The following is a 16,955-nucleotide window of genomic DNA, read 5'->3' on the forward strand; positions in this document are numbered from 1 at the left end:
CACCTCAGAAACCGTAGCTGTTTGGGGGGTGTTAGCGCCCACTGCTCCTACTCAGGTTCTAAAGACGGTTATTTGTGCGTCTCTCAAGTCTGTCCTTGACCAGACAGAAGGTTCTAGAACCTTCTATGTATGTGAAGGCATGTCTGTGTGTGCGCGCATGTGTGCGTGTGTGGGGGCACAAACATGGGCATAGGATGGGGTTGCCAGTCGCTGCAGAGGAGGCAGGTGTCTTCTGTGGAGGGAAGGAGTTCTTTCTGAAACAGCTCCTGAGTCTAACAGTGCAGCCCCTGCTGGGTTGGTTTCCAGGGGTCAGGGAGAGGCCAGTCTATTTACGTGCCTTTGCCTGGAGTGCAGGGGGTGTCGGGGCCTGGGATTAATGAGCAGTGTATTGCCTCACCTGTTGGGAGGGTCATGTGATATGATTTTGATATGAGGGGGCCCCACAAGCAAACATGACAGGTCAAGTCATAAATAGAAGAAAAGCCCGAGAAAAGGTGGCCCCACCCCTTGCCATTGAGCATGTCCCTTTCTTCTTGTTGAGGAGTGGGTGTCAGACTCCCTCCTGCCCCAGCACCCTCAGGCAGACCATCTCCCCCCTCCCCTGCAAGGTGGCCCCAAGGCCAGCTTCTAAGATAAAGTTGGCCAGAAGTAGCTCGAGGAAAATTAAATATCATGGTTGCTAATGAGGATATGGGCTAGGCGTTGGCTCCAGGACCCCAGGGTGACTGCCAAGCAGCCCAAATGGCAAACAAGGAATGAAGAAGCTTGCTGGGCCCCACCTTCTGAGGAAGGCTGAGCCGATAGCCTCGGAGCCCTGGGACCAGGAGGTGTAGGCTCTGGGTGAAGCAGGGAGATTGTGCCCATGCCCCCTGTACCTTCCGTAGTGTATAAGCTGATTTGTCTGTCAGGACTGGTTGCAGCTGTGACCCAGTATCCACCTGACCCTGGATGGAAAGGAATTTGCCCGCCGCCGAGACTAGGGTGCAGAGGTTGGGGAGGGAGGAATAGAGCACAGGCCTGGGTCCTCAGCAAAGGGCCCAGGATTTCTCCCGTGTGGGGCTGCGGGAGCCTGCCATCTTCCACTTTGCTCTCCTGGCTGAGAGATTCCAACCTTTCCTACCGAGTCTCGGGCTAGGCTACATGCTCCAAGAAACTCTCTAGAGCCTCCCACATCAGAGAGCAAAGCTCACTCCTCTAAGCCCACTGCTGGACAGAGGCACTGTCTGACTTGCCTATGTGACAGGTCACCGAGCAAAAGCCTCCATCAGAGAAAGCATCCAGTAAATCCATGTTAAGCACTAGCTGCCTAAATACATTTTAAAGTTACACACACACATGTATGTATTATAGTGTATATATATATATATTATAGTATATATACATACATACATACATATGGGTGCTTTGCATACACTTGTCTGTGCACCATGTGTGCTTGGTACCCAGAGAAGCCAGAAGGGTGTCGGAACCCTTGGAACTGGAGTCATGAACAGTTGTGAGCTGCCATGTGGATGCTGGGGATGAAACCTGGGTCCTCTAGGAAAGCACCCGGTGTTCTTGACCCCTAAACATCTCTCCAGCTCCTTCAGAACACATTTCGACTCATCTTTCAACAGTAGGTTGTTTGTGGCCTCAAGGCTGACCACCCAGGTCCTACCAGTGAGCAGACAAGAAGCCCTGCCTAAGTGCAGAGCCAAATAATGGGCTGATACCAGAGGGGAGTCCCCCTGGGAAGCTCTGGTAGAGTCAGGCAGAGCTGGGTTCAAATCCTCACTGTTTCTAGCCATGTGGTCCTGTGGGAACATGCTTCACCTCCATTCCCCGTAGCTGTGGAAACTGTTACTGTCCTCATAGAGGCATGAGAAATGGGCAAGAGCATGCATATAGAGGGGATGCTCGCTGCAGCTATGGCGAGTTCAGTCCCAGCTGGAGCTCTGGTATCTGTTAGATCCCAAGGGTCACTGGAGGCTCATGGAAGAGTCTGCCGAGAAAAATCATGGATTTATTCGGGGTGGAGCCCCACCAGAGGGCAAAAGTTGCTCTTCAGAAATAAGTCAGGGGAAAGGGTGAAGATGGCCCAGTGGGTAAGAGTGTTTGCCATGGAAACATTAGGACCTGAGTTCAAATCCGTAGCACCCACAAAAATAAAAATTCCAGGTGCAGCTTCATGAGACTATGACGCCGGTGCTGTGATGGGGCAGAGGGAGGAAGATCGTGCCAGCTTGCTGGCTGACAGCCCAGCTCTGGGTTCAGTAAGAGGCCCTGTCTTAAGTAAACATGATAGAGCAGGACATAGAGGTGCACATATACCTCATATACACACACAGACACACAATTTCCCAAGAGAGGAGGCATGTTTGTTTTCTGGGGTCACTTTGGAATATAAGGGTATATGGCCCTGAAGTCTAGATGGAGGTGGGGGGCTCTGTGGCATTCTCTGTCACTTATCCATGGCTTTGGCAGGAGGATGCCCTGGGCTGTAGAAGGACATCTGTATGGCCCTGAAGCCTGGATGGAGGTGGGGACTTTGTGGCATTCGCTGTCACTTACCTGTGGCTTTGGCAGGAGGATGTCCTGGGCTGCAGAAGGTCACCTGTAGTGCTTGCACGCGTCCCTCACAGTAGTTTCTGTGCACGGTTTAACTAACTCGAGCCTGGTCTTCTGAGAGGAGGCTGGGATGTGGTTTAAGAGACTCCCGTGGATACATTTCTTACACATACACACACCCCGTGGGTACTTTTACACACACTCTCTCACACACACGTTTTAAGAGGCTCCCTATAGGTACGTTTCTTTTACACACACACACACACACACAGAGGCTCTCCATGGATACATTTCTTACACTTTTGGTTGCAAGCCTAGCCTTGAGCCATCTCTCCATCCCCAGATGATTTTCTTAAAAGCGTGAGTCTCCCCCTGACTCCCATCTCCAAACAGGAGGCTGGTGGCCGACAACACATTATGACCCATTTAGAGCTGGTTCACAGACGACGGGAATCTCAGGCGCCCAGTTAGACCTTCCCTTCTGTTTCTCTGAAGTTTCTTTAGCGTACACAATCCCAGAAATTCACTGTACATTGAGAATCATTTAGGTGATTTTGTTAGTTCGTGCAAACCCTGCTAAATGCAATGAATTCTTTTGTGCTCTTGCCAGAAAGAAACTGCCTGCCCTTTTCTCCGCTCCCTTCTTAATCCTTTGGGCGACATCTAGTGGAGGGTCTTTAAAACTCCGCCTTGCTTCCTTCACTAGACTCCAAAGGTAGAGAAACCCAAGTCTCAAAGAAGCCATTTAAACCTCTGCTCCTTCTAGTAAGTGCCTGAGAGGTTCATTCTCTGAGTCAGAACTGCCACCAAGGCCAGATGGCTGTCAGAGAGATCAGTGTCCGGACCTGTGCATCTTGTCAGGCAGTGGTCTCCCAGGCAAATCATTTACTATCAGCTGGGAAGTGGCCGCAACAGGCCTCGCCGTTCTATGTGAAAGCAAGGAGTGTGTGCACTGTTGCCGGGTAAGGACTCAACAGTGCCTGGCACACAGCAAATACTGAAACTCTAGGCAAACAGCAGTCTCTGCTCATGTGCCTGCAGCGGCTACATGTAGGAGAAATGCTCTGGAGGACGAGGACTGAGCAGCTCCTCTGAAGTTTGCGCTCCTTCTTAAAGATACGTCCCTTGGGAAATCAGTGCTAAACTGAGCCCCATTCTAATCAGTAGACGAGACGATCTAAACCTAGCAACAATCGGGGAGGGGGGGGGAAGATCCTGAAGAGTGAGGTTGGGAAGGCATTGTTGAGGTCTGAGTTAGAAGTGGTTGAGACTGTCTGTGAGCCTCCTCTTTTGGTTTTTGAGAGTCTGTACAGCCCCAACTAGCCTCTTATTCACAGGGCTCCACCAGCCCCTGCCTCCACAGTGATTGTGCCACCACACCTGGCAGAAGAGACCTTTCACATCCATCCGTTCAGGTGCTTCATATTCCTTATGGTTCTGCCTGCTCTTCTAGACAGACACTTCCGAAAGAAATGAGAGACAGCGCCTGTGCTTTTAGGCAAATGAAGATTAAGTCACAAGCGCCCATGAAGTAAAATAAGTCTTGTGTTTCTCTAAGGCATTTTAGACCCTGGAGTGGCAGGACATCCTGGGACCTTGGTAGTGGCACAATGTCTTTGGGGACCCTCTTGCCAGGGACCCTCCTTCAAGGGTATGACCAAACATAAACCAGGAGAGGGCTTGAGGCTTCAGTTCTATCTGCAGAGCCCAGGCACAAGTCAGACAGGGGTCAGGAGGGTAGGAGGAGGTTGGTCCAGAGTCCAAGGATATCTCTGTACCCGCCACTTACCACCTGGGTGGCTTTTGGGTACACAGCCTGCCTTCTCTGTGAAATGGGGCAGACACCCAGAACACACTCAGGAGATTCGAAGCTTCCTACATGAATTCTCTACACACCCCTTGGGCCAGCAGATGTCCAACCTACTGGCCAAGGCAGAGGGACTATCTGGGAGCTTTCAGGGTTGTAGGAAAAGGAGACCCATGTCCTAGGGAGACTGGCTGGGACACACAGGTACAATAATGTAAAACATGCCAGTCACAACAGTTCAACATTTTACTAAATCAACTCACACAAATTTCAAATTGCAAATATAATTAAGGACAACAGATTCAGTTCTGTCTTTAACATTTTTCATTTTCAAATCTATCATTAAGACAAAAAGTAAACAAAAGTTAGGTCTGTTGCAAATTTTATGATTTTTCTTCCGAGGGAAAAACATTATAGTAAAAAGAACGCCACTGGGTGTACAGTAAAGCACCACAACACACATTACAAATGGGGCTTCCTGCTGCTGCGACACAGGAGAGGGACCGTCCTCCCCACTGCTCTGTGTTAATCAGGACTTCATTAAAGGAAAACTATAAAATCCCCTAGGTTAACTAACAGACACGGTCTGGAACGCAGTGCTTATCGAGGGCAATGCTGACTATCAGTGCTAACAGAAACGTTTTAGAAGGCCCAAAACAATCAAACTGGAAACCAAAACCTTATTTTCCCTAGATGAGCAAAACTGAAAACGAAAGCAGTCCCACCTCCCAGTAAGAGCAAAGGTTATTTTTTTGTTTTCTTTCTTTCTTTCCAGCTGGAGGCAGGGGACATGGTCTGTGCTGGCTCTAGGGAATCACTGGCCTAGTTGGCATCCAGCTTGGCCATTTCCTGCACATAGATGCCTATGCTCTCACTGTCAAAAAGCACAAAGTACACGGTTTTGATGGAGGAGGACATAGTGGACACGAAGTAATTGGAGATGGCCTTCAGAATGAGCTGGGCCGCCGTCTGCTTCGGGAACCCATTCCTGTAGGAGAGAACACAGTGGTCAGCATTCGGGGCTCCACAATGAGTCCACCTCAGCTTCCCCTGCAGGGTCCTCACTCTGGGCTGGAGTTTACTGAGTCCCGGAGGTATTCATGTAGCAGTGTAAGAGAGTCCTTGTGGGACAAGTCGATTAGCGAGCTGTTGTGTACTGTTTGTACTTGGGAGTGACCTCTCTTGTCTCAGAGCATGGCCATCTCAGGGGTCCTCCTAGACTCCTCGCCCTGAGGAAGACTGGCTCTGACACAAGGGCCAAGAGTAACAGCCCAATGACATTAAGAACAGAGATCTTGAGCACACCAGAAGGCAAACCATTTCTAACCAAGGTTATTGTTTTCCGTACTATAAAAAATGCCTGTGGTGGGAAAGAGAAGCCAGAAGCTCACCCCGAACACTGCTCGGCACCGTCTCAATGGGGAGCACAGCCGGTTCATCTGAACTACAGCTGCTTGCCATGAACTCCTTTCCATTTGCCCGCCCTCTCCGTTAGGCTTCTGGAGTTGATTCACCTGGTCTGGTGTTTGCTGTCTGCCTGAGGCTGACTGTTCCTCTCCATCTGCCCGCTGCGTGCTTAACAAGCAACTCATTTAAAACCAAAAGTATGGCTATCGCAGCTCATCATCTAGACGGAGCCATCCAGGACCCGGGGAACGTTCTAGAAGGGGATCAGTAAGTAGGGATGCTGAATGTGCACGAGATGGTCAAGGGTGCATAAGCTTCTGCTTCTCTTTTATGTTGTCCCTGGAACCAGCATTAGAGTCCCATCAGTGTCAGCCATCATGGTGTGGGGGGGATGTCTCTGAATAGCTCTGGCCTCCAGTAGTACGGCCCTCTTACTGGGTGTCAGCAGCAAGGGCTGTTGGTCCAGAGACCATCTTCAAGGCAGGACAGCCACTCTGTCGTGGAGCAAAACTTGTGGGTCTTGACTTCAGGATATCAGAGTCTCCAGATCAGTGTCCTGCCACTGATGTATGGTTCCACTGAAAATGCCATAGAGCTTGGAACTTAAACAGAGTATAAACTCGGGTCCTGAAGCTCAGCACTGATGGACCCATGTGTGCCTGAGGCGGTCCTGGTCCCCCAGGAGCTGCAGTGCATGGATGCTGGCCTGGCAGAAATACTCTAACGCTCAGAGTAGCTGCCGTGGCCATGCCTCTGCTTACTGCAGTCTACTGTTCTCAGTCTGCCTGCTGGTCTGGCTGGTCTTCCCGGGTGGGTACCTATTTCTAGGTGGGGTGGTCTACACACTGGAGTGAGAATGTTTTCCCCAACACTTTCTAGCCTTCTGCACCGTGTGCCTGTGACATTCTCCATAGCTGATAGTGTTCAAGGTGTCACATGGCCACAGGAAGAAGCTCTTCTGTGACCTAGGAGACCAGGGCAGTCCCACATAGTTCACCCTTAGAAGGTAGAGTGCCACCTCAGGGCATTTTCCCAGTCGGTGGGAAATAGTAAATAATGGAGTGTGATAAGGCTCAGGGACCCCTGTTCAGTGCCCCAGAGTGACCCTGGTAGTCTAGCCAGGCTGGAGGAGGTCAGGGACAGGACAGGAATACAGGTTATAGTAAGGCACCCAAGGCGACTGTCTTACGGTCAACTGGGCACAGGGACCATGACTTCCTTCGGTATGGAGGAACACAGAGGATATGCCGGGTGTGGCTGGCAGAGGAGGTGAGTTTGCCCTTCAGTTGTCAAGAGCTCTTCCCAGCAGTGCAGGCCACAACTAACTTTTGGGGTGTCCCTGTGTCCTGCTATAGCCTACACTCAGGATCAGCTAACGGTTGCTAGACCAGGCAGACCTCAGCCCATGGGCATAACCTAGATACATGGGACCTGAGAACTCAGTGGGGGAGCTGTTCTCTGCATGTGAAGATCCGGGCCATGCTCCACGAGAGCCATGCTCAGCCGGAGACAGGCCTGCCTGTCTCTTCACGCATGCTCAGGTGAGCAGAACTGGAGGAGGGCCTGAGGAATTGCCTGCAGCACTTCCTAGCTGGGTTGCAGGCTGCCTTCCTGTGTGCTCAGTCAGCTGCTGTGCTTGGCTTCCAGCTCTAACCTTAGCCCCACGGGAGCACTGTGATGTAGACACCTGTGTCCCAGCCTCTGACTGCAAGGCCAGTCTCCAGGCGCACTGCTGGTCACTCCTCGCTGGTCAGTGTTTACGGACAGACCCTCAGTGCTTTCCAGTTCTGTGGCCCTTTGCTGGAGGAAGGGTCCTTCCTGTCCCTGTATCCTAAGTCTGAACCTGTAGCTGGTGCTAGCATCATGGCCACCTCGTCACGCACTCCTGCCTGGGCTCTCCCTGTAGCTTTCCCTCCCTCGTGTCTGTGGCTATTCTTTGGCACCATGTTCTGCATGCAGGCTGCAGGGCAGGGCTGCCAGTCTGGACTTGCAAGTTTACACCAGCAGCACCCTTCATACACACCCAGCATGCCCTCCTGCTGCCTGCCCTGCATGTATGCGAACCCGTTCATCCTAGGGAGCCAGGCCCTACAGCAGCCTGCTGAGGCCATGGAGACAGCGGGAAGCAGCAGCAGCGAAGCAGGCACTTTCCTCACGCTGCTGGCAGATGTGTGAGATGCTGACACTTCACCCACCATCCCTGCAAAAGCTGAGGGCAGCTGTAGCCTCAGTGCCTTAGCTAGCCCCTCATGCAGCACACAGGAGACCTGACTACATGCTCTTAGCCCATGGTAGAGGCAGGGCAGCGGAGAGATGCAGACTTCCTGGGTGTACAATGATCCCTTGTCTGTGACTTGCCCAGCCCTGTGAAGGCAGAGGGCAAGACAAGATAACGTGTGTTAAGCATCGGGGTGTGGCCCAGGCTCCCACTAGAGGTAACTGGTGTCCCAGGATCATCCATAAGGTTCCTGTGGTGGAAGACGACCCCAGCCCCTCAGACAGCTATGACTAGATGGCTGCTGTTGGTATCATAGCCACTGTAAGCACTGTAAACAGGGTATGGTGCCCAGCTCTACTGGAGGGCTGTGGGTCTGGCTGTTGGCATGAATAGCACGGGCTCCTTGGTACAGATACTGCCTCAGTTCCCGTCTGAGTGGTCACTCCAGTCTTGCCAGGTCTCTCCTTTCTTTTCTAATTTGGGTGAGCTGCAGACTTGAGAGGGAGGGCTCAGGGCTCCTGCTCTGGAGGTAGATTCAGGCTTCAGCTGCTCGTGGGCAGGAGAAGCAGCAGAATGTGAGCGCTGGTGTTCTCCGGTGTGATGAGGATTCCCCGCCGCCCAGACTCGCCTGGTCTTACCTGTCTGTGGCTTGTGTTCATAGTACCTCAAGTTCCTCAGGCAGGGCTGACTCCTGGTCTACCTGTCTGGGCCTTGTCTGGCACACACTAGAGCCATGTGTCCGTCCCTTGGGTCACCCCTGCTGTGTCTGAAGCACCCTTTCTCCACATCTGGCCCCAGTCTCCCTGGGCTAGTGCAGGTCAGGCAGATGGGTCCATGGAAAGCTGAGTTCAGAAGACACATATATGAGGTATGTTCCAGCTCCCCTAGTCTGCAGAGTCCTCTCCTGTGTAGGCCTTGCTAAGCCTTATCATTTCCAGGGGGTTAGGGCCATTGTGAGAAGCAGGCCAGCTGGAGACCCCAGAAAACCTGTCAGAAGCCACATCTCAGAGACAGAGACCAGACAGGTGTCTTGGAAGGAGAAGCGGGGAGCTCTGGGTAATGAGTGAACATTGCTGTCACCTATATGATCACTTCTGCTAGGAGATTTTTGTGCTGTGCTGCTGCCCCCAAGACTTCACCATTTTCCCACGTTCTCTGTGGCTTTTGAGTGGCTGCCTGTGAAGCTGCCCCAGGCTACATCTTGTAGAGCAGCTAAGAGCACTGGAACCTAGGTGTTCCGAGGATGGTCTCCGTTACCACAGCTAGAGGCCAGCAGGGGAGCAGCTTCTCCCTTCCAGCCTTCCAAACAGCACATGTGCGATTCCCACAAGGCCACGGGACTTCTCAGTGGGTGCTGGTCTCCCTTCTAAAGCCACACCTGGGTTCAGGACACTGCTGTGCCCAAGCAGCTCAGGCACTGCTGAGATTCACCACATTTCCCAGAAAAATCTATACACAGTGGGCACACAGGGGGTGCAGCCTGCCTGACAGCAAACTCTAGCTCTGCCAAGGACGAGCCGTGTGACCTCAGGTGCATGCCTTGCTCTCTAAATTCGCTCTTTGACCTTTGAATGGATTTAACAGTAGAGAGAAAGCGGCTCGCAGTGCCCGGGGCTCTGTTGCCCATAAATGGTGTTTGAAGAACACCAGCTTCCCTTCTATGCTCATAAATCAGAGGGAGGGAGGTAGCACAAGTCCTCCCGCCCCGCCCAGACTTCCTGTGTGCTGCCAAGATGGGTCCCTTCCTTGTGTCTAACATGGCAAGGTGTGACCAAGACCAGGGTTACAGGCATGGGGTCTCCACTGGCTCCAGTCAAAGCCAGAAGGTGACAGGAGCAGGCCAGCACATCTGGGGACCACCACCAGCCTCTCTGGGAAGTGTTCCCCAGAGTGTCACTGTGTTCCCTTGACTTCTACGCCAGAGACACTGGATGCCACAAACAAGTCATTTTATTCCCCTCTTAACCCCTGTGATTTACTGGCTGGCCAGATATAATCCCATCCTTTCCCCCATGAAAGCAGGGGCAGCTGCCTGCACGGCTGTGGGACGAGGTCTGCCTGGCAGATGTGGCCGGGGAGCCTGCTCATGTGCTGCCTTTGGCATTCTGCCCTTTAAAAGCTTCCCATTGATTATTTTTAAAAACTTTTACTCCATGAAAAATGTAAATAAGTTTGTAATAACAGATGTTCTTTTATGGGAATTACTTTTATGCTTCAATTAAGAATTTCCCAATAGCCATATGAAAGAGCGTGAAATTATTACCTCCGATAAAGGGTGCTATGCCTTGCTCTTCAGAAGCACCTTTCATCAGGGCAGATCAAAGCGCATCCGAAAACATTAATTAACTGAGCCTCTGAACCATCTGTGAAGAAGGGTAGACCCCAATGGCCTCGCTTATTAAGGAAGGCCCAGAACAGAGAGACTGATTCATTTACCAGAGGTCACACAGCACGCTAACATAATGCTAAACAACAGACCTTCTATGGGAGGTGGAAGCAATAAGTATGGCTTGTTTTTTGTTTTTGAAAACAGGGTTTCTTTGTAGCTTTGCAGCCTGTCCTGGAACTAGCTCTTGTAGACCAGGCTGGTCTGAAACTCACAGAGATCCACCTGCTTCTGCCTCCCAAGTGCTGGGATTAACGGCGTGTGCCACCACTGCCTGGCAAGTATGGCTGTTTAAGCTCTGATTCAGAAGCTCTGCTAAAATAAAGATCTTGAATATATTTGGGAGGGGTCCTGACACCTATAACACATCCCGTTCTCTGACAAGTTCTGTGGCACAGCAGAGGAAAAGGGCGCTGGGAAGGTCGACCCTGCTGTGTGTCCAGGAGAGAGGGCAGGGTCTCACGCTCCTTCCTCATCTTCCAAGAGCTGGTATTACATGTCAGCTGTCACTCGGCTTTCTGGTGCCGATTTGAAATGATGTCTACGCACGGTGTTGACAAGAGACTGGAGTGGAGATTTTCAGCCAGAGGACACAGCTACCCACTGACATCCCAGGGGCTCCCAGCTCTGCTGGGCTGAGCTCCTGCTCTGGCATGGCACCTGCAGCGTGCTGCCAGGTGTGAGCGAGCTGCAGGAACAGGTGTGAGCTGGAGCCCTTTGAGCTCATCTACACTGCGGAGCCTAGTTCTGGTCCTTCCTCCGGAGGTCCAGGAAAGACTCCCCATGTGAACAACACTGGGGACTGAAGGGCCCATCAACAATGCAGGCTGCAAAGAGAATCTGCCACAGCTCCTGGCCTGGGAGGGATGGCTGGGATGGGCTCTGTCTGCCATGGCTCCAGAGAAACAGGGTCAGCAACAGGTAGAGGCTGACCATGGTGGAGTCACTTAGGTAATGAGATCTCAGTGCTTTTGATGGCAGAAGGGAATGTTTGACAAGAGATACTTTTAACCTGCAAGACAGAGGCTGCCTGGAGGACAGCACAACACAGAGCTCAGCCAGTCACTGCCCTTATCCCAACCTACTCAGGTAGAGGAGGGACACAGCCTCAAAACTGGGATGGTCTTCCTAGCAAGGGAGGGCTCTATCCGAGCTACACCACTCGCCCAAGACAGGCTCCGAGGTAAGCTTCCTGAGGATTCCGCTCCTGCCAGCAAAGCCCCCGAAGCCTGCACTGTGCTTCGTGCCTGGCCCCAGCCTTCCCAAGCTGGTAGCAGAGAGGATTCAGGGCCTGATGTTCTGAGGAACCCTGTCCCTCTCCACAGCACAGCTCTCAAACCTCCCCAAACAGCCTTGAGATGCTCAACGGGAGTTTCTCTGCCATTAGTCAGCAGGGCATGGTGGAGCCAAGCCTGGACTTGAGCTGAGGAGTGGTTTGTGGCTAAGTCCAGCCCCTGCCTCAGCTGCCCCGCACCAGTCTTCTTTGATTCTGAGAGTAGGTCTCATAGTCCACCTGGGTACAAGATGAACAGGACCTGGGGCAGGGCCTAGCCCTGCTTGTCTTCTGATATTTTCATTCTGCCCCACTTTCTATCCACCTCCCTCTATGGCTCAGGAGGCCAGGCATGTGTCAGGGGTGTCCCTGAATGGAGGCCTAGAGGTCATTGCATGAAGCTGTAAAAGTCAAACCCAGATTTCCTGTGGAGACTACAATATGTTGGAGATACCAGAGTCATAGGATACCTGCCAAGGAAAGGTGCTAACGGGGAGTGGAACCGGCCCAGGTGAAAGAAGTGTGCTTCAGTAAGCAAGCTGAAAGGAGCTGGAGATCTCAAGAGCGCTTTGACATCAGACATGGAGATGCAGAGTTTGGAGTGTGCCCTGCTGGTTCCTGGTCTTGTGTTGGTTCAATATTTCTTCACTATGTGCCTTTTCCTGCCGTTTGGGATGGTAATGCATATACTGTGCCATTACATGTTAAAAATATATGATCTGCTTGATTTTACAGGGGCTTACAGTTAAGAGATTGCCATGAGTCTCAGAAGAGAGTTTGGACTTTTAAACATGCCTGAGACTGTTATAGACTACAGAAACTTTTAAAATTGGACTAAATGCATTTATGCATTCTAATGTGGCTACAAGCCTTATGGGGGCCAGGAAGTAGATGTGGTGGTTTGAATAACCCCATAAACTCATAAGGAATGGCACTATTAGGAGGTGTGGCCTTGCTGGAGGTGGTGTGTCACTGGGGATGGCCTTTGAGGTTTCATTAGTTTAAGCCAGGCCCAGTGGCTGGCTCTCTTCCTGCTGCCTGCTGATCCAGATGTAGAACTCTGAGCTACTTCTCCAGCACCGTGTCTGCCACCATGCCTCCCACATGACAAAGGGCTAACTCTGAACTATAAGCCAGCCCCAGGGAAATGCTTTTCTTTGTGTGTCTCTACAGCAGCAGAACACTAAGACGAGGGCTTCACCCGAACTCTCTACGGCAATGCAGGTTTGAACCACCACAAAGTTACAGGTGTATGCTGGAAAGGTCCTTCTCTCTCCCTGCTTTCCTCCTCCTGCTTGAACCCACCGGAGTCTTAGTGCCCCTCAAGCCCCTGAGGTCGGTCTGTCTGTACACTCCTCTGTGGTGAGACTTGCTGTCACAGTTTTAGGTCTTTCTAACTCTTCATCAGCACACTGTGTTTTTAAATGACTTTTTAAATGATGTGTATGTATATAGATATAGATATTTGTATATGCTATCTGCATACAGGTGTCTGCAGAGGTCAGAAGCACGTTACTCTGAAGCTTGAGTTTCAGGCAGTTGGAAGACTCTCCAGGTGGACCCCGAAAGAGCAGGAAGCCCCACCACACCACTTGAGGCTTCCTTGGCATTCTTTTGACTGTGCTTCTGAAGGAAGCAAGGCTTGGAGCAGCCTCAGCAGACTCTGCATCAAGTGACAGCTGTATATGTAGGGGCCATCATTACAGAAAACCCACTCCTGTGCCCATACCTGCCACTGCCAATGGATGGGAAGGCGATGGATTTCAGCTTTCTGTCATCAGCTAAGGCCAAGCAGTTTTTCACCGTCTTTTCCAGAAGCTCTTCACACTTGTCTGTGCCCCAGACTGGACTATTACAGTGAATCACAAACTTGGCGGGCAGGCCATGGCCTGCACTAACAGCAGCTGGAAGGGACAGAAAGCGGCACATGTCACAAGAGGCCAAACCCACACCTCTCTCCTGCTCTAGAGTGACCCCTCAGTTGCCTCTGTGGGCCCATGTCCAAGGAAGACTGCAGCTGTGCCCATGCTATGACGCCAACATCAGCCTGACCTGGGACCCACGCTTCAGGCATCTCCCCACACAAGCAGTGGCAATCAACTCACTGCTCCGGGAGCTGCAGAGGAATGTCCATGGTCCCTTCTCAGAAGCATGGTGTGGGGCTTTACACATCAGTTCCACTGAATGTCAGTGAGTAACTATGTCTAACTTCCTACGCACAGGTCAAGAAGGCCGTGAGCCATGAGGCTTTGAAGAAGCAGCAGCCTGGTTGTGTGACTTGATCCTGACAGAACAAGACTGGCTCTTTAGGATATCCCGCTTCCCTTTCTGAGGGAGGGGTGGGTTTCCAGACGCACAGCTCCCTGACTGTCTCCTCTCCTACGTGAAACCTAAGGGCACAGCCTCAGTTCTGTCCCCTGCATGAGCTGGAACCAGCCTCTGTGTCTCCTGGAGCACTCTTGTTGAATAATCTGCATTGCCCCAGGAACATCGTAAGACACTTAGGGGTCTTGTGGGCCAGTAACAGTTGTAAGGCTGTGCTCCACAGGTTCCCACGCTCTGGGCTAAAGGGTGATGTGAGCCCTAAGGAGCATTTGAAGCTAGGGCTAAATTGGGTGGGAAAGGGCTAGAATAAAACATTAACAGATTAGCTCCTATACTTTTCAAAACAGTTTAAGTCAGGTATAATCTCAGCATTTGAGAGGCTGAGATAAGAACATCACCTGAGTCCTCAAGTTTGAGAACAGCTTGGGTAACTACAAAATCAATAGCTTGTAATACAATTTTTAGGTCTTGATTTTAATAATCTGAACCATTCTAAATCTAACATCCTTCCTTCAGTCATAGCTCTGGCTGTGCCAGGCTGCCTTCCATCAGAGCATAGCATGTGCCAGGAGTCTCTCGTGGGCCTGCAGTAGGTGCATGGGTAGGAGTGGCCAGTAGCCCCTGCTGTAGTCAGCTGTCTGTGTCCACCCTCCCCACCTTCGTACAAGGTTGGCCTTAGGTGGGATGGTCTAGAAGAGCCTTTTAATTGGTGCTCTGCCCACCGTGCCCCACGGCACAGACCAAAGTTCGTATTCCCATGCCACAGGGCACAGATGACATTTCATTGCTGGGCAGGCCAGCTGTCTCTCCTGAAAGGACCTCTGTAGACATTATATATAATTACTAATGTCTACGTGTAGTCAAGATTTACATTTTTTTTTAAAAAGGCCTTGACAAAATGGACATCCAGGACTGCATAGTAAGAAAGGAAAAAGAGCTGGGCGGTGGTGGCCATGCCTTTAACCCCAGCATTTGGGAGGCAGAAACAGGTGATCTCTGAGTTTGAGGCCAGCCTGGACTACAAAGTGAGTTCCAGGACAGCTAGGACTGTTCCATAGAGAAACCCTGTCTCAAAAAAACAAAGGAACAAGAGCTTGAAATGAGGAAGGGGAGGGTCTGTCTACCTGCAGAGCCGGTGCCCCTCCCCTTGAATGGACACAGGAAGCCCTGTTCTTCAAACCTAACTCCCCAAGGTTCCCAAACTTGAGCCCTACTTCTGGATTTCTGCCCATCCCCCATGGACGTCCCCAGACTTTTTCTTCCCTCTCCAGCCAAGAATGGTGGTTATAGCACATGAGAAATGGGTGTTTATGTTTCCCATTAAAAGCACAGCTGGCTGAGGAAGGTGGCTCGCCAGCAGACTTGCAGGTGGCTCAGTCTCACCCTCGATTGTTCCCAGCTCTCAGATCTGTCAGCCTTGGCTTCTGTAATTCCTTTGCGTTTGAGATAAGACACACCAGACAGGAGCAACTAAAAGATTTTTGCACATGACGGTGGTTTTCATGAGCCTTCACCTGCTGACTATGCACGGGCTACATTCTAAGGGGTCAAGGCCACAGGCTGTCTTCCTCGCAGACAAGTGGCACTGCTATGTGCCCTCCACTCTCAGCTCTTCCCGAGCACTGTGCAAGCCACACCAGATGAGCATGGGCCCGCCCACCTTACCTCCAGCTATTTCCAAGGGTCCATTCTTTTTCCGAAGTTCAAGAACAGCTTCTACAAACTCCTTGCCACCCTTCTTCTCCAGTGTGTTTCCTAGGCAAGGGCAGGGCAGGGTCAGAGTGCCACCCCCTGTCTGTGGCACACAGACACTCAACAGGTCACTTGATTACATACTTTAAGTGGTCTGAGAAGCTACACTTTCACAAGGCTGCAAAACAGGACCTATGCCCTGGCTGGCCAGAGAGTGAAAACCCAGAAAGGATATGCCCTCAGCCAGTGGCCACTGGGCACTACAGTTCGCTCTGGCTCCTTCTGCTGCCCCTCTCTCAGGGTAACAGAGGTGGGGACACTAGAGATACAAAGGAGGCATCTGTTCTTGGCAAACATGCTGGATTTCCAGTGCATGACAAACCAGGGGGCACTGGCTTCCAATGAGTCTGCTGAGGGGCTTATCTCGGGGAGAAGCCCCAAATAAGGAGGTCTGCAAAGCTGAGGCACAAGCTCCTCCTATCAAGCAGCCAGCACTCCTGGAATGAGGCCAAGGAGAGAGTGTTCCCACAGCCACCCTGGCCAGCACTGCATGCTTGGTTCCTGTGTTGCAGCCTTGGTGTCATATGTGAATTAAATAAATAGAGAAAAGAAAGAAAAAAATGGTCTCAAGACAATATTTTCTTAATCACATTAATGATTCAGAATTGCTTTAGGGAAAAGATGAAAACATCAGAAGCAGAGCTTAAAGATAAACTGGTATTGCACAACTCTTGGAAAAGGAAGGCTGGCTGCTTTAGGACCCAACTTTTAAAAGGCCTTTCTGAAACCAAGATGACAGCACCTGTCAGAACTCAGGGCTCCCCAGTTTAGGTGGGCCACGAGCAGCAATCTCAGCCGTGGTGACAGCAGCTTGTCATGTTTGTTCTGCCCCCAGTTCTCATCTTCCTTAAGCTCTGGTTCCTCAGTTTTGTGCATTTTAAAGTCCTTTTCCTTGAAGAGGATGAAATACTCTCCTTAAGATCCCCATTTATCTTGAAAAGTCTAAGTGTACCTGGGTTGGCCAAGGTCTACTGGAAAGTACCAGCCAGACCAGAATTACTGTTTCGTGTACATGCATGTTCCTTGGGTGTGAACTAACCCAGGAAGTGTCTGGAAGCAAGAGGAAGACCCTGAGCATGTCACAGGGAAGACAGAGCAAGGCTACCGGCAGGGGCTGAACCATCATTGTCACTGCAGCCCAAGGTGCGTGGATGAGAGTGGTCAGGAGTCCTGAGCTAAGACAGGACCCGACTCGGGAGTCTTGTGGGATCCTGTGTCTGTCGTCAACAGCTCAGAATGC

General features: G+C 51.3%; 1 protein-coding gene across 4 annotated transcripts in view; it reads right to left on the reverse strand.

Moving 5' to 3' along the window:
• Positions 1–4,586: 4,586 nt before the first annotated feature.
• LOC119816114 (core histone macro-H2A.1) overlaps positions 4,587–16,955 on the reverse strand; it is a 65,868-nt gene continuing 53,499 nt past the window's right edge. For all 4 annotated transcript variants that reach the window (XM_038332430.1, XM_038332427.1, XM_038332429.2 and 1 more), the window contains exons 7-9: positions 15,629–15,718; positions 13,368–13,542; positions 4,587–5,342 (exon numbers count right to left, since the gene is read on the reverse strand). In XM_038332430.1, the coding sequence (XP_038188358.1) occupies positions 5,177–5,342; positions 13,368–13,542; positions 15,629–15,718 (431 nt within the window). In that variant the 3' untranslated portion in view covers positions 4,587–5,176. The remainder of the gene's footprint in view (positions 5,343–13,367; positions 13,543–15,628; positions 15,719–16,955) is intronic.

The sequence above is a fragment of the Arvicola amphibius genome, chromosome 6 (assembly GCF_903992535.2).
Source record: "Arvicola amphibius chromosome 6, mArvAmp1.2, whole genome shotgun sequence".
NCBI classification, from domain to species: Eukaryota; Metazoa; Chordata; class Mammalia; order Rodentia; family Cricetidae; genus Arvicola; species Arvicola amphibius.